General features: G+C 43.4%; 2 protein-coding genes across 3 annotated transcripts; one reads left to right on the top strand and one right to left on the bottom strand.

Moving 5' to 3' along the window:
* Window positions 1–233: 233 nt before the first annotated feature.
* LOC307217691 (ubiquitin carboxyl-terminal hydrolase CYLD-like) lies at window positions 234–17725 on the top strand. 2 transcript variants are annotated; one of them, XM_079979399.1, is made up of 12 exons: window positions 234–334; window positions 4090–4518; window positions 5016–5148; window positions 6245–6386; window positions 7037–7144; window positions 8853–8932; window positions 9149–9215; window positions 10011–10140; window positions 10330–10438; window positions 10534–10646; window positions 12028–12217; window positions 12983–17725. In XM_079979399.1, exons 2-12 carry the CDS (start codon window positions 4105–4107, stop codon window positions 13180–13182), a joined length of 1686 nt encoding a protein of 561 aa, XP_079835525.1. In that variant the 5' UTR covers window positions 234–334; window positions 4090–4104; the 3' UTR covers window positions 13183–17725. The 2 variants fall into 2 exon arrangements, with proteins under 2 accessions (XP_079835525.1, XP_079835526.1); XM_079979400.1 differs by having other exon boundaries at window positions 278–329.
* RAB5IF (RAB5 interacting factor) lies at window positions 17160–22526 on the bottom strand. The gene is made up of 4 exons (XM_079980123.1): window positions 22359–22526; window positions 21063–21166; window positions 18038–18167; window positions 17160–17724 (listed from the first exon to the last, which is right to left on the bottom strand). Exons 1-4 carry the CDS (start codon window positions 22488–22490, stop codon window positions 17683–17685), a joined length of 408 nt encoding a protein of 135 aa, XP_079836249.1. The 5' UTR covers window positions 22491–22526; the 3' UTR covers window positions 17160–17682.
* Between the last annotated feature and the right edge of the window lie 5130 nt (window positions 22527–27656).

Below are 27656 nucleotides of genomic sequence, written 5' to 3'. Positions count from 1 at the left end.
CTTGCAGAAGACAAAATCCTGTTTACTCCTTTAAGGTTAAGGAGGGATAGATAGTGCATTGGTACGCACACACGCACACACATTGTTAAGCACTTTGCACATTGGAAGTGCTTATTTGTTGCCACACTTTAGAAAAGCTGTGGGTCTTCTTTCCAAGGGCGTGACCAGAAGTTAGATATGCCAATGTTGTTCTGTGTCTTAAAATCCACCCTGGAGGCTGTACTGTATTGCTACAGAAAAAGCAGGACACACCCTTGCTGCTATTTATAAAAAGAGCAAAGCCGGCTCTTTGCAGTGACTGACAAGCCAGGAATCAGATCCCTTCCAAGGTCAGGTAAGCAAAGCTGCGTTGTAGGGCTAGATGTAAAAGCGACTGACAGACTTTGTATGCAACAAATAAAAAATAATGAAGCTAGTAAATTGGTAACTTTCCACTTTCATGACTTTGTCTTTAGGTTGATTTGGATATAACAAAAGCTGGAGAGCCAGGTGTGAGGAAATAACATCCAGCCAGTATTTTCTATAATGTGTAAATGAAAGTTTGCATTCAAAATGTCAGACAAAAATCTTTCCCCTCTAAACATTGGATTGTTGTTGTTTAGTCGTTTAGTCGTGTCCGACTCTTCGTGACCCCATGGACCAGAGCATGCCAGGCACTTCTGTCTTCCACTGCCTCCTGCAGTTTGGTCAAACTCATGCTGGTAGCTTCGAGAACACTGTCCAACCATCTCGTCCTCTGTCATCCCCTTCTCCTTGTGCCCTCAATCTTTCCCAACATCAGGGTCTTTTCCAGGGAGTCTTCTCTTCTCATGAGGTGGCCAAAGTATTGGAGCCTCAGCTTCACGATCTATCCTTCCAGTGAGCACTCAGGGCTGATTTCCTTAAGTGTCTCCTCCAGCACCATAATTCAAAAGGATCAATTCTTCGGCGAAACATTGGATACACTGAAATAAATGCATTGTTTTACAATGCCATTCAAACCCAATGGTGATCTTCATTTCAGTTATTTCAGAAAGGGGGAACCTGAAGCACACTTTCAGCCTCCCCCCAAGTGTCCCTATTTTCCAGGGACATTACTGTTTTAGAGAAACCATCCCGGTTTCTGATTTGATCCCGGAATGTCCCGCTTTTCCTTAGGATGTCCCGCTTTTCATTGGAGAAATGTTGGATGGTATGGAGTTATCCGACCCTCAAGCTTTCTGAAGGCAATCCTGTATAGGGAAGGTTTTTTTAATGTTGAATGTTTTATTATGTTGGAAGCTGCTCAGAGTGACTGGGGCTCCCCAGTAAGATGTGTGGGGTTTAAATAGTAAAATGATTATTATGGAATGGGACGTCCCTATTTCCATCAGAAAAATGTTGGAGGGTATGCAGTTTTCCACATTCAGCATTTGGATTTTTTTTCAAGTGTACAATTCCCCCTTTCTGCAGTTATATAAATAATATAATGATATCTCCCATCTTACCATGTGATGAGTTCAAAAATTAGGAAATAGCAGATTTGAAAGAGTCAGTGTAACTTTAATCTGTACTATTAACTTACATCTGGCAAAAGTTTTGTGGGTAAAGTTAGCTTTTCAGAAGGCTGTAAAAACGCAGGTGTATAGCACTTCTGAGCTAAGGGTGCATTGATTGATTGAGCTGGGGCAGAGAGGGTCACTAACATAGCCTTAAGGTCCCTGAGAAAGAGAAAAAGAACATGAATAGGGGCTTTCTTATTGTTCATTCTGTTCATTGAGCACACTGCCTCTAATATGTGCAGCTGGGAGGTGGCGGTGATGGGAGGTGAGTGAGCTCTCTTGGGCTGCATGTAGGAAAAGAAGTGCATCGTGTCAACCATCACGTTTTTTATCTTAGAGAAGCAGCTGTCCCTGGCCAGAAATCTGAGCTGAAATCCTGCAGTTCAAAACTAAGCTCAGCAGGCAATCAACTGTTGTTTCTGTTTCCCATTTGTCAATATGGAGAAGATATTGGTCAAATTTACAGATTCTTGTAAGGGTGAGGAGCCTGAGACCCTCCAGTTTGGATGGACTAAAACACCCATCATTCCTGACCATTGCCACTGGTCAGAGTTGTGGTCCAACAACATCTTTAGGACAACACAGGCGCTCTATCCCTGGACTACTGAAATATTGTATATGACGTTTGAGCACTTAGGAAATGTGCTATAGAAATGCCAGGTCATTATAATATGTACAACTGCATTGCTTAATTGACTAAAGCTGCATTCCTAAGAATACCTACTTACCTGGGAGTAAAGCCCAGTGAACCCAATGGAACTTAAATCTAAGTAGAAATGGCCTTTGACAATTAAGGTATTTTGTTTTGGAGGACCCATCTATTTTGCTGAATCTATATTGTTCTATTTTGGTAAGAATAGTTTGTGTTACTCATTTTAAATAATTGCAACTGTCCTACATGTTTTTATAGCTGTATATTGTATTATTGGAACTAACCTAAGATTGTAAAGGGCAAGTAGGAAACCTTATAAATAAATTATTGTAACTGATTAAAACATTTTTGATAAATTAAAATTATATTCTAAACTAACAGGGCAATAGATTATTTAAAAATATAATTTTAATATAAAAACTAGATAAAAAGTGATTTCCTAAAAGAGTCTTCTTTTGTCCCACACACAAAAAAATGGATCTAAGGCAAAACTTGCAACACACTTGCATGATTTAAAAATAATGGAAGTATTCATTCTGTTTCCAAACTACTGCTTTTACTTATATACAACTGTATGCAAATCAAGTCAATTAGTCTGCAACTATAATTAATGAACATTAATTTCTTCAGTTGAGCAACAGCCCTGGTCACACTATAAAACCCCACCAACTATTTATGACCCGAGTTTGTCTCTTGCAAGCCTCTAAGGCAATCATCTCCTATCCTGATTTTTTCTTTTTTTTAAATAATTTTTATTAACAGGCCAATCAAATCACATTATTTCCAAATCACATTAGTTCCAAATTATACAGCCAGATTTTTAAATTTTGTTGGGGGTACCCATACTTCAAGCTCCGAACAGGGGTCCAAGCATCACTTATATTGCTGCTTTAATTAGACAATTCTATCCAGTTCTGTCCAGATAGTCTCTTTATTACTTTCTTCATCTTCTTGTTGTTATCTTATATTCCTTTCTTTGCGATCTCTGATAATCTTCACAAGTGGGTTGGAAACAAGCATCCTCTGTGTGGGTTTTAGACTCTTCCAAAAATCATATCACGTAGGGACAGATGCCATTCCACACTTCCGTAAAGAATTTATCCTCGGTCTGTCCTTTAATTTTCCCAGGCTTGCCAAGTATATCACAAAGGGCTCTGTCAGGTTTAGATCACATTCCAATCATCATTCACATTCTGATGATCCTGGTCCTCCGCCCCCCGTCTTTCTTAGACAAGCCTGTCTTAGCGAGACGCCATTTAAAACTGCGTCATAAAAACTTTCCTATGTTATCCAATGTTTACCAGTCCTCTCTTTTGATCAATAATTCACTCCACACAGTTCTTGAATTCCTGCTTGTGATTAATAAAATGCAACGATCTTCTTTCTGGGGTGGAGGGTTATTAATACTCACATAAGGCAAAGAAAAGAAAAGTTTTTTCCTCCACCCCCCTTCTGTTTCACTCCAAACATACCAGTCTCTTAATGGTGATTCATCACTTGATTTATTTGTCCCGTCCGTCGCTCCGGTCACAGAGATCCATTAATCAGCAGTCTTATCTCCCGAACTTCGCGTGATGTATGTGCTTTAGCTTCTTTCCAATTATATGTTTCCAATTATATTTTCGAGCTAAAGCGAACCCGGGCGCTGATTGGAGACAGCGTCAGGAAGAGCCAACTTCACCAAGGGCTTGTGCCAAGTGACCTGGCACCCCCTTCTTTCGAGTCTGGGGGTGCATTATGGACACCGCTGGCAAGGCAGTCCCCCCCCCCCATCTCCTTGGGAGGGCGGGAAGGCTGCATACTTCCCATAGCAGCCTCTTAATTACCTCGTGTGGGTCAGAGAGATGTTATTGTCAGCCATCTTCCAATGCGCCACCTGGTGGCCCCCCTCCTATCCTGATTTTTTCATGTTTACAGGTTGTATTCGCTGCCATGGATTTTGCTCCAGAGAAGAAAGAGGCCTTCATCGTAACTCGAGAGATCTGTGCCGGCAGGAAGAAGATCCCCTTGGGGTCCATAGGATGCTTTGTGGAGGGCAAGCACAGCAAAGGTCGTATAGTTGACATGAAGTCCAGGCCTGTCATAGCCCTGATGAGCAGCCACATAAGACCTCTCAGTCAACACCAGGCTGCCCTGTTGCTCACCATTGAGAGCCCACAAAAGAGGCATAGCCTGTTCTGCAACGAACAGCTCTTCTCTTCCATTTGCTGCCTGAGGATCCACGATGTGCTTCAACTAAGATATGGCAGAGTGGCGACTGTTGGTATTGTGAGGGGCTTCTGGGAACGGCGCAGGAAACCGGGCAGTGGAGAGCTGAGGATGGTCCTCATTGAGGTGGAGTTGCTGGTGAGGCCATAGCAGGGCTTAGCTTCAGGGTATTCTGGTACTGTTCTGCTCCTGTTAATGGCCAAGCTTTTAGTTGCTGTGGAGCAAAGCCTTCAAATTCCCCATTTTTCATCACAGGTCCTTCTCTGAATCCCCTAATCCTTTAGCCTCTTAGATAGATGCATCTTTGCATCCCTTACTCTTTATCACCTATCCTTAAATACATACTTTATGAGACCCCCTATATGACCATTCTTAAACGCATAAGGCATTACCTTCGGCAAATGGAATTGTCCCTAAAATAAACTGGTACTGCCATTGCAGCAACAAGTTTGGGAGGGAAAATATAGATCAGGGGTGTGGTAGCTCCCATCAGCTCTATCCAGCATGGCCAGTGATCAAGAATGATAGGAGATGTAGTCCAACTGATACATGTTCCCCATCCTTGGTATGGATTATTGCTTCAAAAAAGCAGTATTCTCAACACCAATTATTATTTTCTTTGCTTCTTAAACCAGGATCCAGGAATTATTGCCCTTGGTAACAGCTCCTCCAGGCTGAAAATCGATGCAAGCAAGATTGTCGCTGTTAGCTCCAGCATTACCAACCCCGTTTGGTGCAAAGAGATTGGCCAAAGATCCCTTAAGAAAGGTAAGAGTAGGTGATGAAGTTGCAAGACCTCAGCCCCCTAAAATTTCCAGTTTGTTTGCACAATATTCCTTATTAAAGAGATTCATGGTTTTGAGATCATTGTCCCCTAATTTCTTAGTTCTTGTGATATCCGGGAAGATCACAAACAAATGAGTTCTGCTTTCATAGAATCATAGAATCATAGAGTTGGAAGAGACCACAAGGGCCATCGAGTCTTTGTGCTTTGCAATCTTGTTGTGGCTGGTAGTGTGTTTATGCACCTGTAAGAGACGTGCCTGTTATGTAATAGAAGTGCCCTTCCCGTCTCTGGGTGTGGCTCCCAACATAACTCAATGGGAAGGAGCTGGAACCTTGGTCTTGCCTGGGCAGTGAGTCCTAGCTAGTTGCTGTTAAAAATAAATACAACTACTGAAGTTCCCCTGACCTCCTGCTGCCCTCCTGCCACTTTCTGTCATTAGGGCAGACCCACTGCAAATTTTCTTTCCCAAACTTACAGGGCAAGAGCAAGCAGCAATACCATGTGATCTGAAAGGGACTTCACAAGATCTCTTCCAGTGCCACAGAGAATGCTGGGATGCAACTCAAAATCTGGCCACCCCAGGCAATTGCTTGGGTTGCTTGGCAGTTGGGCCTTACAGTCCTCAGGGATCTGAAATTCTGATCACAGGGAGGAGAGCAAGAACGTTACTTTCAGGTTTCCCTGGGGGTCTGCAGGCCCTCAATGTTAAGGTTGCCATATTTTGAAAGGTAAAAACCAAGACACCCCAAAAGTTGTTGAGCTTTTTTTAGTTTACTTGCCAAAGATCCAGGACAAATTGCCCCCCTGGACATCACTTCTGCCTTTGAAATCCCCATAATGTCCAGGAAAATCTGGACATATGGCAACCCTACTCCTTGTTGTAGTTGTGGGACTACAACTATCATCATCCCTGACCATTGATCATGCTGGCTGGGGTTGAGGGGAATTGGAGTTCAGCAGCAACATCTGGAGAGCCGTGTGTTCCCCATATGTCTTGCTTTAGGTATTTTGGCTCTCGTGGTGAAGGTAGGGTTAATAACAGGACCATCATTTACCATACCCCAACTGTTCTTCTAGCGGGCAGTTACATAATGGAGCACTTGGCAGAGGATGATGCTGAGGCAGCATGGGAACATGACGTCCTGCAGAAGATGGAAGGCATCATGAAGGGCATCCAGGGGCATTGCAACTCCTGCTACCTAGACACTACCCTCTACAGGTCTGTTCAGTGTTGGCTCTAGTTGGGGTCCAGCTCTGTGGTCTCTCCATCATTCCACACTGCCCCCTGCATTCAGCAATGCATTCAGCAAACCCTTCTCCCCTTTATTTTGCTGCCTTTCTCTGATCATAGTGCTTTGGTCTTTTTTGCAATCTTCATGGTCCCGTCCTTCCTGCAAAATTGCCAGCTAGACCAGGAGTAACCAACATGGGCCCTATAGATGGACTCCACATTTGGAAGCTGTATACCTCCGAATGCCAGTTGCTGGGAATGGCCAGGGCGGGGAGATTGCTGTTGCGCTCATGTTCTGCTTTCATGCTTCCCATTATGGCACACTGGAGAACAGAATGTTGGACTAGATGACCCATTGGCCTGATCCAACATGGTTCTTTTTAGGATTGCGATTTCCATCATCATCACCACCACTGACCATGCCTGATGGAGCTGATGGAAGCTGTAGTTTAGCAGCATATGATGAGCTGCTACACATTGACTACTAGACGAAGCCAAAATGGTACCCAGCCCTTGGAGGGCCAGTTCCATCAGCAGCTACACTAGGAAGTAGCAGGCCATGGTACCCATTTTGCACAAGGGTGATGACCTCCCTTTCTATTTCAGTTCATGTGTTTTATGTGCACATTTTTTTGCAGTTTATTCAGCTTCTCCTCTGCCTTGGATGGCATCCTCTATTCATCTGAGGTGCGCGATGCAACAGTGCAGCAAATCCTGAGGCAGCAGATTGTGCTGCCTTTGAGACAGTAAGTTCCATTGCATGTTCAAAGTGTTTGTACTCTATCTGTGGTATTCATGTGCTCAGTGATGGACTATAATTTATTATAGGTATAAGGGAACTTTGGACTGGACTTTTCATCCTGCCTAATTAAGCAGGTCAATAATAGAAAATACCATACTGTAAAGGTAGGGGACAGCTAATGGGGCCAGATCCTGTTCTCCCCACTCCCATGGACCATGTTGATTACACGATAGCATTTCAAGGATCTCTCTAGTGCTTGAGATCCTATCTGGGCTCGCTGTCACCACTGATAAGCCAGTTGGCACTGCAGCAAGCCTCACTTGTCAAGTAACAATTGTGAGTGCACTTAAAGGCTCCCAGCGGTTTCTTTGCAGCCGTGTCTCTACCTGCCCCACACCTGATGTCACCTGTTACCTTTGGGGGCAATGGCCTTCTGGGCCAAACTGGAACCTATGCCAGGCCTGATTTAGCCCACAGGCCAGAACTGCCGCCTTATTTGTTTTAGGAAATGCACAAAGAGCAAGAACTCCTTCCCCTGGCCAGTGAAAATTAGTATGCAGAGTGGTTGAAAGAACTGATCAAAATGTCCACAGAAGTAATTATTGGTGTGATTACGACAGCTGCTCTAAGAGCAAATTGCTGGCCTGTGTTAATTAGTACAGAGCAGGGGGTTGGGAAGTGAATCAGGCTAAACTCCAAGAGATGATATTGTCGCAGCATGCCCACTTGCCCCACCGCTGCTGGAGAAGTAGCACTGGCATAAACGCTGACTTCTGGTGACATCTCACCAGAACTGCTGCTGCTGCTTTGCACCAGAGAGGCACAACCTAGGTGAGGGGTGCAGCAGGGGTGCAGCATAATAGCAGCAGCTGGGTGGGGCAGCACTTCCCATTTCCCCCCAAGCCGTGAAACAGGATGCACCACCCCATCTTTAGATGCTGCTGCAGTATCACTCCTCTCACCCCTGACCAACAGCTATGATGAATTGCAGCTTCCACCAGCACCAGGCAACATCTGGACAGCCACATATTCCCCACCCATGCTTTCTAGTGAAGTCGTGCATTTCATTGCATTATATACATTTCATGGAATTCATAAAACACCTTACTGTCAAGAGAAAATAGAGCTATAACCTTAATTTTTTCAGGTAGCCCTTGAAGGAAATATCCTTTTTCTCATGCAAACACCAGCACATCTGCTTCCAGGTGCAGATTTTAAGGATCTTCTTTGCACCATTGAATGAACCGGCTTTTCAGGAAGGCATGAGCTGATGTTTAATGGCTCATCTAGTATTTTCCCTTTATACTTTCCACTTCCCCAAGTGATAGGAATTTGCAGGGCTGTCTATTACAAGGTCAGTTTCATGGAGAGAATGCAGGCTGTTTTGTGTTGTAGTTGGTCAAAGAGACTAAACAACATGTTTAGCTTTTTTAAAAAATGTAATTATACACATTGAACATGGACAAGACACAGCAGGATTAACCTTGAAACAGCACCAGTTTCTGCCAAAGCAGCTGCATTCCCTTGCAGCTCCCTGGGGCTGGTTTTTTCCCCAGGCAGTCCCAACAGCACACCTTTCTTTCTCTGGCTAAAGACAAAATTGTGAGCAGGCATGTGCAACCATCATTCCTAGATGATCTGGGTTGCCCATTAATGAGCATTCATTGTAAGCAGGCGAGCACATAGTTCATGCAAGTATTGCTCTTTCCCAGGCATGGCTATGTGGGAGCTGAGAATGTGATGAACTTGAGGAGGTCGCTGCGATGTGACAGCTTTGTTACAGAAGAGAAAGGTAAGGGACAATGTCATCATAGTCTATTCAATGCACTTCTGGGGGCACAGGGAGGTCACTTTGCCACTGCTTGCTTCCCTCCTCCCCTAAAAAATACACTCAGACACTTTGAAGTATCTGGAATATGTCCACAAATGAAGAGTGTGCAAACTAGGAGTATAGTTCTGCACATTGCTGCAGGCCTTTTGCTATCCTAATGGAGACTCCTGTTGACAGATCCAGAGGAGTTTCTGAATGTCCTTCTCAGAGAGGTCTTGGCTGTAGAACCCTTGCTCAAAATCAGGTATGGCTTTGATCTGTTGATCTTTTTTTTAAATCTTGGCTCTGAGGGCCAGTCACCAAGGCTGTATATCTACCATGTGACTAGGGATGCCAACTCTCGGATTCATAAAATCTGGTGACTAGGCAAGGCCTGGGATTGGAGCCCATTTCATTGCAGCACTGGGTGTGGGTGGGAGCCTAGCTGTGTCACATGGATGAGGACAGACGGCATAGAGTTGAGATAGGTTGGGAGGTGAAGTTTTTCAGTAGGAAGGAGCCCAACACAAAAGCTGTTAATTTGCCTAAGAGGTACAGCTTCTATAAATTGGCTGAAAATGAGAGGGCAGGGAAAACAACTTGAAAGCAAGAAAACAACGGCCTGGTCAATATTATACCCCAATAATGACATTTTTTAAAAAACATGGTGGTAGTAGTCAAGCCATACACAGCTACTTGTGCTGTTTTGATTGGGAAGGTATGGCTTGACCCAGATTCTTTGCCTCCAGGCAAACACTGGAGAAAAAAAGCTATGGGTTGCACACAGCCACCTCCACAGTTAAGCCTCCAGAGGTAGTATTTGTTGCTCTCTCTTGTAATGCAGTGAATATATTCCTGCAGTAAATCTTGGTGCTGACAAATGTGTGTGGTTTTGCTGGCCTTAGAGTAAGTGATTCATCCTCCATGCCACTTTTGTACAGACTTTTACTAGACAGTGCACTTGTGATAGTGGGTTAACATTGGTATACATCTACACGTACATAATATGCTTTGAAACAACTGAGCTTCAAAACTTCTCCCCCCCCCCCCGAAAATTTAGGTCAGACAATGAAGTGCTAGAATATAATTGCTACCAGATCCTTGCAGAGAAAGATGCTACAATCAAAGTGCCCACTGTGCAGCAGCTACTGGAAAAATCCCTGCTCTCATATGGCTTAAAGCTGGATGAGGTATGCAACTGGCTTTAGGTAGCACTGTGTATATTTCAAGGTTAAAATATTGGAGTCTTGGTATTCTAAAGACCTAACAACAACCAAGAACGATCTATTCAGGAGCAGTTCTATTTGGACCACTCTGTCTTGAGCCAACTTACAGCAAAACACATACAAACACTCTTCAAAAAGGTCCATTTCTTCCAGATTCCTTCATGCCTCATCTTACAGATGCCTAGGTTTGGGAAGAGCTATAAGAAGTTTTCATCAGTGTATCCCTCTCTCGAGCTTGACCTCACAGATATGGTGGAGCAAGGTAAATCAAAGATTTGATACTGGTTGGTTTTGATGTTACTAAAAACCGATTGAAGACTACTGTAACAAACCTGGGTTCTTTTTCTATGATTGTAGCTCCACGGGTGTGTTGTGTTTGCGGAGGAGAGGCAGCCCACGGATGCTCACGGTGCCAACTGGATTCCCTCCTGCATCCTAAACTCATTAAACTATTTGAGAACCTTTCTAAGGTACAAAGGAGCAATGAATGATTATTTCATGATAGGTCAGTGGGAGGGTTCTGTAATGACATTGGCAAGAGTTGCTAGCAGGTAGCCAAATGGTCCATGTGAACAATGAGCCTTTGTCCTTAGGTTTTTTATTAAATTTTCATAACTTTAACCAATTAATTTCAAATCTGTTACACATTTCTGTTACAATTTGACTTACCACCTTTCATTCCATGCTTTTTTACACCCACCCCTTTCACCTACTGCGTAATATCACACATTTCGACTAATACATAGTCCTCTATTTCATATATTATCATTTTCTTCCTCTTGCTCAAATTTCAAATCCTGCTCACAATTTCATTTGGTCATCACATTTTTTCAAATAACCCAAAAAAGGCTTCTACTCTTCCATAAATTGTCCATCATATCGATCTCTTACTTTCACTTCTAGCTTCCCCAGTACCGCTTAGTAACTATGAGCCTCTGCCTTCATCTTCAGGGATTTATTGCTACAGCTTCTTGCACACTTACATGTGGAGTTACCCACCCACCAGGCAAGCATGCAAAAATTAGGCTTGCCAGCTTTGGCACAATTTCAACAAACAACATTCTCCCTGTAGGTAGAGATGTGCATAGTTTTCTCTGCTAGATTTCTGCTGGTTGTGCAGCTGAAAAAGGCACGGCACCCTCCCTGAAAAAGTTTGTAAATTTACCTCAAGGACCCTTCCTTCAGAACTCTGTAACCTGCATATTCTCCTTCCTCCTCCATAACATGATAACTTGTATTCTAGGAAATAACATATTCTCCCTATTGGGAAACCCAAAAGTATGTCCCAACTGGTTAGCCTCCCAGAATCCTCTTTGCACAATAAACATTCCAGGTACCTCAGGCAATTTCTTGGCCAAGATTTCCAGTTACAGTGAAAAACCAGCTACGCAAATGGCACAGTCTGTACCAGGCTGTCAGCTAGGGGTTTATTATTATTAATTCATTTACAAATTTGCCTTTTACGTTTTTATGTCTCAAGGCTATTTACATAGACATGGCTAAAATGGTTTTTTAAAACAGTACAAAGAAACCTGAAAATAGGTTTCAAAACAATGCAAAGTGAACACCTGAAGCAGCGAGGTCTTTTCATGCAGTTGGAGAAGCCTGCCAAAACAAAAATGTCTTCAATTGTGTCTGGAAAATACAGGTGGTGGCCTCCTGCTGTAGTTCAACAGGTTTGCAAAGATCAAGCCTACATTGCTGGACTGCACTGAAGGGTGACACAGTCAAAGTGTGACACCCAGGATTAGCACAAGGAAACAGAACATTATAATCACCACTTTAAGATGCGGAAAAGCCCGAAAAACAGTATCGAGTTCTGACTAGCATTCATCTGTTTCTTTCATCCAGCCACCATCTCATCGAATTGGACCGAAGCATCTTTACAAAGGACTAGGACCCAACAGCCTTCCCACAAAGCAGCACACCTTGGATCTCTTCGCTGTCCTTTGCATAGAAAGCAGCCATTACGTGGCTTTTGTTAAATACGGCCCATTGAGACACTCCTGGCTTTTCTTCGACAGCATGGCTGGCACACTGCGTAAGCAAGGATCTTGGGCCTTATTTGTGGGGGTTATTCTAAAAACCAGAGCTCCGCCAGCTTCAACACGTGTTTCCAAGGTTTTCTTTCCCTTTCCCATTAGTTCTTACTTCCTCGCTATTTTCACTTGGACATAGCTTTCTTCAGCACTGCTGAATCATGGCAACAAATATAATTACTGTCTTGCTCTTCACAAGCTCACACAATGCTTAACTACAGGCATCCACCCCCACCACTTACGCAGGGGTCACATTTTGGGCCCCCCGTGAGCCTAAGTGAAATTGCGTAAAGTGGGGGGCACCCTCTAAAAAGCCTCTAAATGCCCATTTCCCGCCTGCTCTCCAGCTCTCTCTCCACACACAACTCTCTCTCCAACTAGAGTTGAAGTTCTGGGGCCAGCTGGAGGAGGCACAGAAAAGCAGCAGCAACATGCAGCAGCTGCGCTACCCCAGGCGTCAGCTGCTAGGTGAGGAGGCTGAGCAACCTAAACAAAGCCTTGCTGTGCCTCCAGTCTCTTTGGGGCTCCCTCTGTCCTCACCGACGTCTTTTGGGGGCTCTGGGGAGGGTCTCCTCGTGTGTCACAAGGACTCTTCAGCTCTCTTCTGCCATTTCCTGGTATGATTCTATAAATAAAAAATGCAGATGCTATATGTACTTCTCCATGTTTCTTTGTTTGTTTTGTAACACAATACAATCTCTACTGAAAACTAATAATAATAATAATCTTTAGCTGACTCCTTTTAAACTGTCCCTGTTTTTCTTTAGAAAATGAGAAAGGAACTAACATTCCTGTGGTCAAGGTCTGCCCTCAGATTGGAGACTATCTGGCTATGACACCCGAGGAATTTGCTACTGTGGACACCAAGCAGATGGATGCTTTTTCCAGAAGATTTTTCTGCGATGCTTACACATTTATGTACCAAAAGCCACAGCACGCTTCTTACAAGTATTGGTTCAGAAACTGAGCTCCCTCTGAGCCAGATCTTGGAGAGAGAATTTAAAAGCTCACAAGGACCACCATCTTTCTATTGGGAGACAGAAGCATGAATGCTGGAACTGCCAGGTTATAGGCTTCTAATAAACCCCACCTCCAACATAACAGCATTGGTCTGTGTTATAGCAAGCCATTGCTTTCAAAGCCATATTTTCTGGACAATCATTTTCTGGAATTATCTTCCGGCTTACACACTGGTGTAAAGGTGGAAACCCCTCTCCACTTTGCAAGATGCCAAGGAAGACTGCCCAAGTGATTGTGGTGTGTTTCATCTCTACAACACCTGCAAAGTGAGAAGAGATATTTTCCTGAAGGAACATCCCAACCTACCTTGAGGATGCTATACCTGTGCGCCAGGTGGGCATCAGCCTTGTTCACTGAAGGCTTCTGAAGCTGCTTTCATCAGGCACTGAAAATGAGCTCTTACTCATACATACAATTTATTTGTTGAACATTCATCCTGATTTGCATCTATAAAGCTTACATGGAGGTTAGATTATATTCTTTATTGAGCTTTTATTCCAATTTCTTTGTGGGGAGGTTATAGGACAACTGGCATTCATCTCATTTTATTTGTGGAGTGTTTATACATCTTCTTGTTAATTGTTCACTCATTCTACACTTTACAATGCATTTTCTCACCACCTTCCTCACAGCTACGGTAGTGACAAGAGCACCTTAATTGCTTGGATCCCACCTGCAAAATACTGACAATCTAGAGGTGCCCAAGGTCAGTTCATTTGCAACCATTACCCATCTCCCACCCTGAGACCTTTCCTGTCCAGCACCCTGCATATGACTTCATTTAGATCCTGCTGTTTTAGCTCTTATTGTTTTGTAGTTTTTATATAAATGTTGTTTTTAAATATTCTTTTTGTATGGTGTTGTCTTGGCTCTATGACTGTAAGGGTGGTTTATAAATAACATAACAAAATGAAAACACATAAATTCCCACACAGCCCTACAAGCCACTTTTAGAGAGCTTTTGCTTTCACCTATAATTCCTGCCAACCATAACTTTTCTGAGTGAAGAAAAATTTAGATTTTTAGTGAATGAGTTGGACTGGTAGTGTGGGAAGGGTGAGAGAGGTGAGAGTCAAGGATTGGTCCTCAGAAAGGTGGGTGATAGCTTCAAGTGTTCAGCTGTGCTAGAGAGGATGGTTTGACAAACTTGTCAGCTGGTAAGAGTTTATTTTACATAGCCATGTTCTTTTCCAAGACAAAGATGGATTTGCTCAGTGGGAATAGAACTGGAAGCAATCTCCCTTGGGATATGTGGCTGGAAGCTAGGATATAGTGATTACTGAAGATAGGGGTATGAGATTTCCCTTAAAGCTGCTACAGGATGGTTAACCTATCTGAAAGAGAAACCTTCACATATTCTGAACAAATTTTATTAACAGCTGATTAAGGTTGCAGTCTGAAGTTTGCAGCAAGATATTTTGTTTCAGAGGGTTGGAAGGAAAGGCTTAATAAATAATGGCAACAAACTTCTGTGGGGGGGGGGGTGTGACAGGTGGAAGAATGTTTTGATACTGTGCTTGGCTCAGGGTGTGTGTTCAGACAGAGGCTGTGTGTTCCCTGTTATGCTTCTGGAACTGCCCAATGGAAAGATGTTCAGGGTATTACCAAGGTATGTGCAGGGAGGGCAAACCAATATCAGATGAAGCATACCACCAGGTGAGCCTATCCTAACTTGTTCAACAAATCCTAGTTAAAACAAAGCATGGATGCATTTGGATAAAATGCTAAGCCATTAAGTGTTATCTTCAGTGTTCTTGGTCAAACACTTTAGAAATGGTTGCTGGTTTGGTCTCCTGTTCATATTTGTATTAACAGGCATTGATTTGGAAAAATAATAATCAGGCACAGCATCAAGGATCGTGTTCTTAGCACACCAATGAGTAAAATCCACATCAAGCTGACTCATAGATAGATGTCTTCAAAAGTCTGGGCTGAAGTTGGTCATTCCACTTCAGTAGACTGAAGCACAGATGAAACTGTGGCACCACATTTCTGAGGGCAACGGAAGAACGATTTCCCAGTAACAAGTTATTGTTTCCTGACTGTGAAACCTCAGTGCCCAACCAGTATGAAATAAAGTCAATGGAATTACACAGAGTGCATAACATAAAGCAAGAGTAATGATCATCCCCTCATGATCTGTAAATTATAACACAAAACCAAGATACTCTAGTGAGCGACTTTGGGTAGATACAAAGGCTCACATATGCAAATGGAAGTTTTGCTTTTTGTTGCCTTGAAGGCTGCTTCTGAAACTCCCCAATTTTCATTTGGGCAGAGATGAGGAACCTGTGGCTATCCAAATAATGTTGGACTCAAAGTCCTACCATCTCCAGCCAGCACAGACAACGATCAGGGATGATTGCAGTTATACTCCAATATTAGAGAGGGCCACAAATCCCCCACCTCTGTTTTAGAAGTAGCTTGCCAAGTGGTGGCAGGGCTGTTTGTAAATCGCCTGGATGCTTCCAAACCCAGCATCATACCTGTACTGAGAGCGCCTGCCACAGGCAGTATGCATCCAATGCAAAATGTTTATGCAAAATCAATGTATTGTGGGAGTCAGGCATGAGAAATCACACTGCAAAAGACCAAACACTCATAGCACAACAACAGATTACTTCAAAGAAAACAGGAGAACTTCATTCACTACATGATGAGAACCAATTTTTAAGATCACATAGGCTAGTAATACTAGTCATCCTTTTTAATCCAGTAAGCAAGTATTAAGGGAGAAGTCAGCCCTCAATATTTAAGCCATTGTCTGAAATAAGAGCATGCCAGTACAAATGAAAAAGCAACATACCAGCTTCTTAATCATGTGACATTTATTAGAGAGCTTTCATGTATAAAATGATGTACTGTATTTGGTAGGTGACTGAAAGTGTAAGTAAACAAAATCAGATGCTGACTGAGAAACGGAATTTTAAACCCAGCAGAGATGAAAATTCTGAGGAGAAAAAGTGACTCCTTCTGGTTGATGAGGCGAATGAGAGATTAAATCCACAAACCAGATAAGCAGAGGCTGTTAGTTGGCAACGAAGCCTGCAAGAGCAGCACCTGCCATGGCTCTCAGCACATACAGTACTTCAGGCTTTCATTTCTTTTGGCAGAATTCTAACAACTAACCAACGAAGAAGAAAATAGCAGTTTAAGGACAGTACATTGAAAGTGACCTTGCTAAGTCAAAAATGCAAAAATGAGGGCTTAACAGAAGACTAAGAAGAACTAGGAATTAATCCACAGTGTGTTAAGACTCAAGTCAGGTTGTCACCATAAGGCAGTCTTAGTGCAAAGCTCTTCTCTCTGCCCATTCATCTGAGATTATGATGAGAACAGACAGGTATGGTCCTAGAAGAGACTACTTCCTAAATATATCCATGGAGACTGTAATGCATATTTTAGAAAAGATCTACAGTTAAAAATCGTAAGTGACCTAAACTAATGTACAGCCACCAACATGGTTATATTTAATGTCTTTATTTAATAATCAGAAACATCGAAATTGAAATTGTAGATCAATCCACTCCCACCCTGAAAGTGTTAATTTTGTGTACAGGACTTTAGCTGCTTTAATTATTCCGCGTGTTGTGTTTCAACTTCAAAATCCTAGAAAGATCCTGAAGTAACTGAGTTCTGAAATACGTCTTAATTGTTTTGTGCATTTAGACCACTGAACTCTGAGGTAGGCTCTGAGAACTGAATTAATTTGTTAACTGAACCATTATTGTGTTCCTAAACCATGGTTACTGTTTGTGAAAGTTCAGTAATTAAGCCAGGTAAATCCAGCACTTGCTCCATAAGTAATTAATGACAAAGTTTTAGGAAATAATCTGAAGATTCTGGTTATAACACTGTTAAGCAACCAAAATTTAAGTAACCCTGAATGAACCAGTTAAAGACATTAATACTTAATACAATCAATTATCAGATCAGATCTTTAATTTTCTTAAAACAAGCCGAGGACAACCATTAAACTCTATGCTCTTGTAATCATTTCTGTAGAGTTCGCCTCCAACCAAATGCCTCATGATGTTTATGGTTTTAAAAACATACGTCTAGCGAACGGAAGACAAGTCACAAACTGATTCGATCTCATTCAGAGAGGGCAAGATAATGGACACAAATTAATTAATAAGGTCACCCTTTTAGAATACAGAAGTTTGCCGTCACTGTACCAGGCAAAATCACAGAGAAGGTTGAAAGGTCGAACAGTCTTGTATTGTTTGCAAAACATTGTGATGGCTTTTTAAAAAGTTCTGCAAAAGCAACATTTCTTTAAATAATCAGACAGGCTCAATTTCTCTTCTTAGAAGCCATTTGGCTTGTCCCATCTCCTTGGACCACGGGTATAAAAATGGGCTTATTTTACCTCCCCCCAGTTCATCAGAGGCTGCTTCTTAAAGTATTATTCAACTTATGAATACAACTGATTTGGCCGACTTCATCAATCATAATGGATGGCAGTGTAGAAGATTATCCAGACAACCTGAAAGGAAGTACAAACAAGATGACATCAGCAGCGAAGAACCTGATTTTTGGATTCAGTATTTTGCTTCCCTCTTTTTGAATAAGACTGAAACAATACAGGTCATAAAAAGCTTTATAATTAGCTCTGTACTATAATCTGTACATTACCCTTTTAAATTATTGCGCTCTTAAGTAATTTATACTGTTTGTTCCCTCACTCTGATTCCTTCCCATCTAGTTAAATATATTTATGCTTCTTAGGTGGTGATCTGTCACTTGTTTTACAATATGTGCTCAGGGCCAACAGTCAACAAATAAGGAGTATAGATTACCAAAAACAATGCAAAAGATGTCATGAACCCTTCTTTCGTTAGTTCCCAAGTTCCACCATACTCTTCTTCATCTATCTGCTGGAAGCTACTAAAATAGAGGTACAGGACACCAGCATTTATCAGGCAGAATCTGGAAGGGAGAAAGAAGCATATTGGAAACCATCACTTTCAACTTGCACAATGTAAAGACATCAGATGTGTCAGCCACACTCCACCAGGGTGTTTTCTTGTGCAAGCTGCACTGAAATCAATGGAAGATGCAGAAGAGCACTACTATGCTCTTATGTAGCTCTTATTCCTTTCAATAGAGCATTAGCAGGACAGCCTCTGGTGGTGTGTGGTTCATTGGTCAGTTTCATTTCTTCTACTCTGCCCTTTTCATGGCAGGGCTACCTGTGAGGACACAGTATATTTTTATACTAATTAATATATTAAATATACAATATTAATATTAAATTTACAAGACTGACAAAATATATTTATCTTATTTTAAAAATTGTATGCTACCTTTCTGTCTCAAACAGAAGGGTTCAAGATGGCTAACACCAAAAAGTTAATATTTTTAAAAAAACATTCATACACACACAAGACAGCAAATGATAAAAACAAATTCTCAGGTGGTGCAATGGGTCACTGTGTCTGGCTGTTAACCAGAAGGTTGGTAGTTTCAGTGTTAGAAACTGGAATAGGAAAGATAGGAGCCATGTGGGACCTGGGTTGTTGGCACTAAAATAAAATATGCCGCCTAGACATTTTGTTTTATTTTATGCTGCCATGCTACCCAGCAGACCACCTGATTCACCTGGCAGCAAAAAAAAAAAAAAAAAAAAGATGCATCTTGTGCTGCTGCGCTGCCACACAAATCAGCTGGTCTGCAGGGTAGTGCAGCAGCAAAAGATGTGCATCTTTTGCTGCCGCACAGCCAGGCAGGTGGAGATGCTAGGCACCAAAGGTGGTGCCTGGACATCTCCATCCATTTGCAAAAGGACGGCTAGTTTCAAATGCTGGGTGGTTCAAGCCCACCTACAGATGACTGTGGACAGGATTCCTGCATTACAGGGCGTTTGACTAGATGACCCTCGAGTCCCTTCCAAATCTATAGTTCTATGATTCTATGAAATGGCATCAAGAAAAAAAAGATCTGAGTCAAACACCCAGTAAGCCAAAGGCCTCCAAGGGGTGGGGGGACAGAGACTTTAAACATCAAGGACAAGGGTAGGCAACCTAAGGCCCATGGGCCACAAGCGGCCCACGGGGGTTGTTTAACCGGCCCACGAGCTGCCCCCGAACTGAGCCGCCCACTCGGCAAGTCCCTACACGCTGCACTAAACCAGCGCAGCGCGGCGCAGTGCGGGGACTTGCTTCCGCGGTGCTGGAAATTGTGTCTGTGCAGATGCCAGAAATCGAGGCCGCGTATGCGCAATCCGGCCCACGGAGGGATCTCCGCTGGAGTGAACTGGCCCAGGCGAGATAAACCTTTCTGACCAGAGCAAGGAGATTGAAATATCCCAGATAAGGTGTTTCTTAATCTAGGCTTGGCAACAAAGAATATTAAAGATTCCCACCGACTGAACTTCAGGTGGAAGAGCACAAACAACAGGGGCTCATCCTGATCTCAGAAAGCAGGCATACCCAACAAGCAAAATATCCTAAATCGGATAAAGGCAATAATTGGCAATACTGAACTGAGCTTAGAAACAAACCAGAAATCATTACAAAAATCACGTCGGATGTTGCAAATAGCCAGCTCTAGTCAACAATCTTGCCAGGTGAAATTTCTAGGTCCTTTTCAAAGTCACCTAATATGAACTTCATGACTGAGCAGAGATTTAAATCTTCGGTTCTTTAAGATCAGTATGCCAATAATTACACCACAATGGCATTCAAGCTAAGCTAAACTGATGAAGCAACTGAATTTCCCCACACTGAATTTCTTTCTCCCTGACATTTTCTACCCTAATGCCCTGAAGTTAAATGTGGTTATGAATTTGCAAGCAAGGCCACAACAAGCACTAGTCTGAAATCGCCAACCTCCCTCCCAGCACTCCAACAAAGACCTCAGAGTTTACAAAAATGGATGACTAAGACATGTTCAAGAACTTTAAATGGTATATTGTTTACTAACTTTATATTCCTTTGTCACAGCTAAGATGATACAGCACATTCTTACCAACCAACTTCACAGACAAAAACATTTCTAGGCGCTATTCATGTACAGAACTGAAACATTTCAAATATCAAAGCAACTATATTAAGGTCTACCTGCCTTTGGACATCTTTGGGAGAAGTAAAGGCTAAGGGCTAAACCGTACAGAAATTCAGAGTGGAGTCCCTAAGACAGTTCAATAGCATCTTGTAACACCTCCTTTGGCAGCTCAGCTGGTGCCAAATGTATTGCTCTGCTTTCCTCTGGACCACAGTGAAGCCAAGAGGGAGGTCTTGTCATTTGGGCAGCCCAGAACCTCCATACACCCTACCCAGGCTTGTGCCCTGGAATGGTCACTTTGGTGCTGCTAAGGCAGCAAAAACAATGTAGGATGCTGCAGTTACGAGTTACTGGTTTCTGCAGCCACAGCAGCCACTGTGATTCTCTGGTGGTTTGACTTACCCCAGAAATATATTCCATTGTCTCTTGAGACAGAGAGATGCCAAATATATGTAGGTCTCTGAGTTGCTAGTGTTACTGTACGTTGACTGCATAAAGCACTACATATAAAAAACCCCCACTTGTTTTCCTCTAGACATTTCTGGGTATGTGTGTCCAACTCCCCCCCCCCTTTCCCCCCTCTATCCAGTGAAAGAAAGACATTGTTCTCTATTTTCCCACAAAATACACTGCAAAAAAATTGCAGGCTCACAATCTGGGAGTTGCCAACTCACAACGATTTATAATGCAATGTGTATGGGAAATGAATTTCAGATCTAGGGTTTAGAATTATCCATCTTGTCATTTCAGCTGTTTCCAATTTCTTTTGACAACTTTTCCAATATATAACAACAAAAACAAGAAGAAACAAAAACTTACATTGCTATGCCCACAAATCCTTTCAATGGAACAATGCCCCAGATCACTCCCAAAATAACAGCAATGATCTGCCGGAACCAGTAAATCACATCTAGAAATTCATCCTGTGGAGAAGAGACAAAAATCAAAGTTCATATGGATCTGTAATTCATGTATCTTACAAAATGTCCCTTTGGACAAGAAGAAGCAGCTCTGAAGATACATTTTGGGCTAGATGAGATGGAGATAATAAATAACTGTACTTCCCACTTAATAAAGGATAAGTCTTAAGTTTCTTCTAATGTATTAAGGAAATATTCTAACATGAAGTAGTAGGATCCTGAACTGAATCACTAAGACCAACACTGTAAATGTCAAACGCTGTGCATTTCGTACTTGGTTCTGTTCTATGATATTTTTATAAAAGGAAGATAAGCCACTCAACGGGCATCAGGAGACAACAGAAGAACCAAAGCCAAAGGACCCTACCAGGCACCCTACTTTTGGAGGAAAAACGGTAGTGTTTTGGGATGATAAAAATTTAACACCACTGGTGCTACTCACTGTCAAATTTAAAACACTTTCATATGTGTTGCCCAACCCTATTTATTTAAAAGACCATCCCACAGAATTCAGTGGGTTTTGCTCCCAGGCGTGCTATACTGTCAAAGCTCACTGACTACGAAGTAGTTTGTCAGAGGACTTCCTACAAGGCAACAGCAGAGCCAGAATCCAGATCAAGTATTTCCAGTTCCACAGCCTGCCTCCAGCAGGCGGGGGCGAGGGGGTGGTCAACAAAATAACGTAAGAGCAATCTGAAATTGACAGGAAAGGATTTCCAACGCCCAACTGTTTAACCACCACAGACTTTGAGCCCTGACAGTCAAGTGTTGGAACTAGGAAGAGACGTGCCTTTGGCTCCCCCCACTTTTACTATTCTGCACGCTGTGTTTATTATAAGCCGCCTGGTAGTGATATTTACTAGGAAAGCCACTTGAAAAAATATATATATTCTAGTAGTGGATAAATTGTATTTCTGAAATGACAGGTGGTGGTGATGGGGGGAGTAACCAGCCGTGGCTTTGGGGGCGTAAGGACTCAGGACGGGAGTCAGGATCCTTCCCCCTTCGCACTGGACTCCGGGGGGCGGACCTCGGGAGTCCCGTCGGGAAGGAAGCAGAGAAGGTCCCACTACGACCCCGGGAGGCCGCAGGTGCCCCTCGAGTCGCCGCCGCAGCCGAGGCTCCGGCCAACGCAGCCCCTCCAGGCCAGGGGGCTCCCCGTCGCCGAGGCAGCGCGGCCCGGCCTAGGCCTCACCTTGTCCTCCCAGGCGGAGTCGCTCCGCAGCGCTTTGCCCCACAGCGAGCCCTTCAAGGCGCCGCCGCCGTTGGCCACCAGGTGCTGCTGCGGGTGCGACGTCGGCTCCTCCTTCCGCCGGCCGCCGCTCATCGTCCTCTGCCGCCGCCGCCGCCGCCGCCCGCCGCCCTCCCTCCCTCCCTCCCCGCCGGGCCGCCCTCCCCCCGCAACACTCGGCGCTCTCTCGCAGCACCGAAGGCACCCCGCGCGGCCACGTGAGCGCCGGACCGGCGCCCAACCAATCGCGTTGCCCCGCTCGGGCCCACGCGGCTCCGGTCACGTGGCCGGAGCGCGCTACGGCGATAGAGAGAGGCCATATCGCGGCTCCTTCTGGGCTCCGCCGGCGGAGGCAGCGCAGACTGGAGGAGGGAGGAGCACGTGGCTGCTGAGTCGCACGGTTGGAAAGGGGACCCCTGAGGGTCATCTAGTCCGACCCGCTGCAGTGCAGGAATAACTGAGGGGAGTAACACTGGCAAAAGGGGCGGAGCAAGGCTACTTATATATAAAAGACTGTGTGTGTGTGTGTGTGTGTGTGTGTGTGTGTGTGTGTGCTAGTTACAATGTGCTTTTATTAATTCTTTCCCAACCACCAGGGCTAACCCAGGACATTTTGGCACCAGAGGTGAACCACAAAATGGTGCTCTCCTCCGTGCCAGGGAAGAAAGGAGGTGTGAAGATCTACATCAGGATCTGCCACCCCTGTGGATCCTTTTGCCTGAGGCGTTGCCTCACCTTGCCTTCTAGGTGGCCCTGACAACCAGAACCCGTTTGAATGGCCTTGAACATATTCTTCCAAGCTTCAGACATCTTTTTAAAAATTAAATAAATAAAAACTGTGCATTCATGATGACTTGCACTGCTGATGCCATGTAGGTTGGCCATAGGGCATCCATAGGTGCAAAGAGCCCACACAGCTTTGTTTCCCCATCAGCGCATCTCCCATAACTTTGTACTAAAATCCTGCAGCTTTTTTATACCACAAATGTATTATGTTTGGTAATACACACTGGGCTCAGGTAGGATGAGAGAAGGGAACTGGAAATGGGTCTGAAGTATGAAATGTTTGCAAAATAGTAACTTAATACGTAGAACAATCCTATGCTTGTCTGCTCAAGAAATCCCATTTTACAAAAAACAAAAAAACCCACCAAAAATAAAATATAAATACAAAAAACTAAAATAAGTTAAAAGCCAAAACATCATAAAAGCACTATAACACTGTCACAGGATTAAACATCTACGTCTTCCCCAGCATCAAAATATACATGGGATTGTGCCAAGTCTCCAGTACAGTATTCTGTTTCAATTTTTTTATATAAAAAGGGAGTTACAAAGGCTGAGCAGTTCTCTTCATACACATTTGATTCTTTAACAATTTTAAAGAAGACACCCCAAATTATCAAGGCTGAAAGTGACACAAACAGGTGTTTTGAAACAATGTATCATATAGGTACACTTGTTGCAGAAAGGCTACAGGATCTTTTTGAGTGTACACTCAACCCATGCGATATGTGAAATGGTCATATAATATTGCTCATGTAACAAGTGAAATGGCCCTCTGGGAAAGGGAAGCCCTACTCCAGCCCTAGTTATACATAAGTAGACAAGGTAAATGCATGTGCCCAGTGGCGTAGCATGGGGGGTGCAGGGGGGGCCGGCCGCACCGGCCGCAACATCTGGGGGTTAGGGTTAGGGGGCGCAAATCTACGGGTTAGGGGGTGCAAATTACTTGCCTTGCCCCGGGTGCTGACAACCCACGCTACGCCACTGCATGTGCCTTGTGCATCGAAAGCTGAAACCAGCCAATTCAGCGGGGCCTCAGTGCATATATGTGTTTGCATCTATACCTACCATATGCAGTAAGTAGGCTGCCTTCTCACTTGGGTGGATTTCCCTTTCTGGCTCAAGATTCAAGACTGCTTTCAAATAGGATCCTAATACTATGTTCACTGGCCGCAAGGTGGCAGAAAGTTATTGTCTTCCACAGCTTTCACGTGGGATCTTCTTTCCCATGGGATCACAAATATAGCCATGAAAGCTAAAAGGCACTTGGGAATTTACACTACAGTGGTACCTTGGGTTAAGTACTTAATTCATTCCGGAGGTCCATTCTTAACCTGAAACTGTTCTTAACCTGAAGCACCACTTTAGCTAATGGGGCCTCCTGCTGCTGCCACACCGCCGCTGCACGATTTCTGTTCTCATCCTGAAGCAAAGTTCTTAACCTGAGGTACTATTTCTGGGTTAGCGGAGTCTGTAACCTGAAGCGTATGTAACCTGATGCGTATGTAATCCAAGGTACCACTGTATTTGCTTAACTCATTGCTCTCACAGTGGGAATATGGCTCCTAAAACTGCACTGCAATATAACAAAAACTATTAAACACATAACCATAGCTGCAAAGCATCAAAGCCAAACCCAGTGGGCTTACTTAAATTTAAAAAAAACAAAACCCTTCTGGGTCACAAATTGGTGAAGAGTCAGAACAAAAGAAGAGAGAGTACCTGTTTATCATACTGGCAACTTGGCAGGAGCCTCCAGAACATACCTCTGGAAGTATGTAGTTCTTTATTGTGCTTTCAGGTCATGGTATTTATTGACTTTGTGCCCATTATTGCAAGTTTCCTACATACAGTGATGCCTTGGGTTAAGAACTTAATTCATTCTGGAGGTCCGTTCTTAACCTGAAATTGTTCTTAACCTGAAGCACCACTTTAGCTAATGGGGCCTCCCGCTGTTGTTGCGCCGCCGCTGCGTGATTTCTGTTCTCATCTGTTCTTAACCTCAGGTACTATTTCTGGGTTAGCGGAGTCTGTAACCTGAAGCGTCTGTAACCTGAGGTACCACTGTATTACTACCAGTGCAATCTCAAGCATGTTTCGTGAATATGTTTAGGATAATGGCTAAGAACATAGTTTTGCTGGCTTAATTCAAGAATTGAATTATTATTATTATTATTATTACGTTTCTATCCCACCTTTCTTCCAAGGAGCTCAAGGAGTTCTTCCCGCCTCTCCATTTTACCCTCACAACAACCTGTGAGGGATTAGGTTGAGACATGGTAACTGGCCCAAGGCCATCCAGTGAACTTAATGGATGAGCAGGGATTTCAACTCTGGTCCCCAAGGTCTTAGCTTGATAATCTAACCACTATGCCACACTGGTTCAGAGAGCAGGACTAGTGCAGTGGGACTGCCACCCAAGTAAAGAAATATTAGGCTGCAATCCTAACCCAGTTCATCCAGGAGTAAATAATAACTGGTTTTTACTTTTTGCATTGTATTCTTGTAAACCGCTTAGAGACTATTGTATTTAAGCGGTACATATATAAGCTCTTTAAATAAATTAATCGATCAATTATCTTCCCCAGTCAAGTAATTAACTAATAAATTGTCTAGCACGTGTGCTTGTCCAAAAGTAAAACTCATTCATATGCAGTGGGGCTTTCTCCAGGCTAGTATGCAACCTAAATTCTGCAGCCCTAGTTAAGTGGGTGAGTGGTAAAGCTAAAATCCCTAAAATTTGATTAGTCATAAACTCCCTAAGGCTGCAATCCTATACACGTTTAGCTGGGAGTAAGTCCCACTGAACTAAGTGAGGCTTACGTCTCCATATAAGTGCATACAATTGCACTGTAAGTGGTGCAAGCCTGTCCGACTCAGCTCCCTCTCTGTAATAGGAAGCTAATAATGCCAACCTACTGTGCAGAGTTGGTGCGAAGATTGAGTAGATAATGTATGTGAAGTGGTGATGGGGATATTCCAAAGCAAGTGTGAGCAGACTTCAGGCTTGGGGGATCTGTTTTGCTTTTTACTGGAACCCTGAGATTCACAAAACAAACTGGGTGCAAAATATTGGCAGTGGGTGGAGACAGATTGGAAAAGCTGGTTTGGGGGCAAAGTCAGTTATCTACCACAGGAGGCATACACTGACTGGTAAATAGACATACAAGTCTACATCCGAGTTACTGTAAATCAGATATTCTAAAACACGATATCTTCTTATTGCTGCTATTGTAAACAATTGCTATTCAGAACCCTTCATCAATCTACAACAAATCATCCAGCAATCTGCCAGGAGATCCCAATCAATATTTGCCCAGCTGTGCTGTAGACAGTTCTATAAATGTTAAAACTATAATTATGATCTCACACCGTTACAATGAATTTTGAAGTCCTGCAAATATATATTCCTGAGGAAATGGTTAGGAAGCAATTGCCATTTATTTGTTGTAAAAAATAAATAATTGTAAGTCTTGCCTTTCAGCTTTGAACATATTTCAAGGCAATTTGACAAAGCGTGACATACATGTGTAGAAATGATAATATTTCAGTGCAAAGGCGTTCTGTCTGGGTTTTATGGAAATGTAATGATTTGAAGTTGTTGTTTCCAAAACACTTTGCATTGTATTTCATCAAACTTGCTCACTACAGCATGACAGGCCTATTACTTGCAGTGCATTCCTCTGCGTGTCCGTGCAGAAGTAAAGACCGCTGAGTTCAGTGGGATTTGCTCCCAGATAAAGTGTTACAGAATTTCTGCCTGGACAAAGTGCCCTTTGCATTGGAAGCCAGCAAAGGTGGCGAGGAACCTGAATATCCAATCCTACGAAGAAAAGCTGAAGGAGTTGCAGGTGATTTTTAACCTGAAAAAGAGATTAGTAAGCAGTATGCGAAAAGCCATCTTCAGCTATTTGAAGGGCTGCCTTATGGCTGATGAGGCACATTTGTTTTTGGTTGCTCTGGATAACAGGTTCCACCTCCAGGACTGAAGGTGGCATGCCTCTTGAATTCCAGTTGCTGAAAATAACAAGCAAGAAGAGCGATGGTGCACTCATCTTGTCAGCCCCTGTGAGAACAGGATGCTGCGCTAGATGAACCTTGAACTTGATCCAGATGGGACTTCTTAATCTAATTCTTAATGGAGGGGAAAGGTAAAGGGACCCCTGACCATTAGGTCCAGTTGTGACCGACTCTGGGGTTGCGGCGCTCATCTCGCTTTATTGGCCGAGGGAGCCGGCATACAGCTTCCGGGTCATGTGGCCAGCATGACTAAGCCGCTTCTGGCGAACCAGAGCAGTGCACGGAAACGCCGTTTACCTTCCCGCCGGAGCGGTACCTATTTATCTACTTGCGCTTTGATGTGCTTTCGAACTGCTAGGTTGGCAGGAGCAGGGACTGAGCAACGGGTGCTCACCCCGTCGCGGGGATTCGAACCACCGACCTTCTGATCGGCAAGTCCTAGGCTCTGTGGTTTAA

This window comes from Podarcis cretensis, assembly GCF_951804945.1.
Source record: "Podarcis cretensis genome assembly, chromosome: 6".
Taxonomy (NCBI): Eukaryota; Metazoa; Chordata; class Lepidosauria; order Squamata; family Lacertidae; genus Podarcis; species Podarcis cretensis.
The sequence above is the reverse complement of the archived record's forward strand: the minus strand, read 5'-3'. Positions and strand labels throughout refer to the sequence as shown.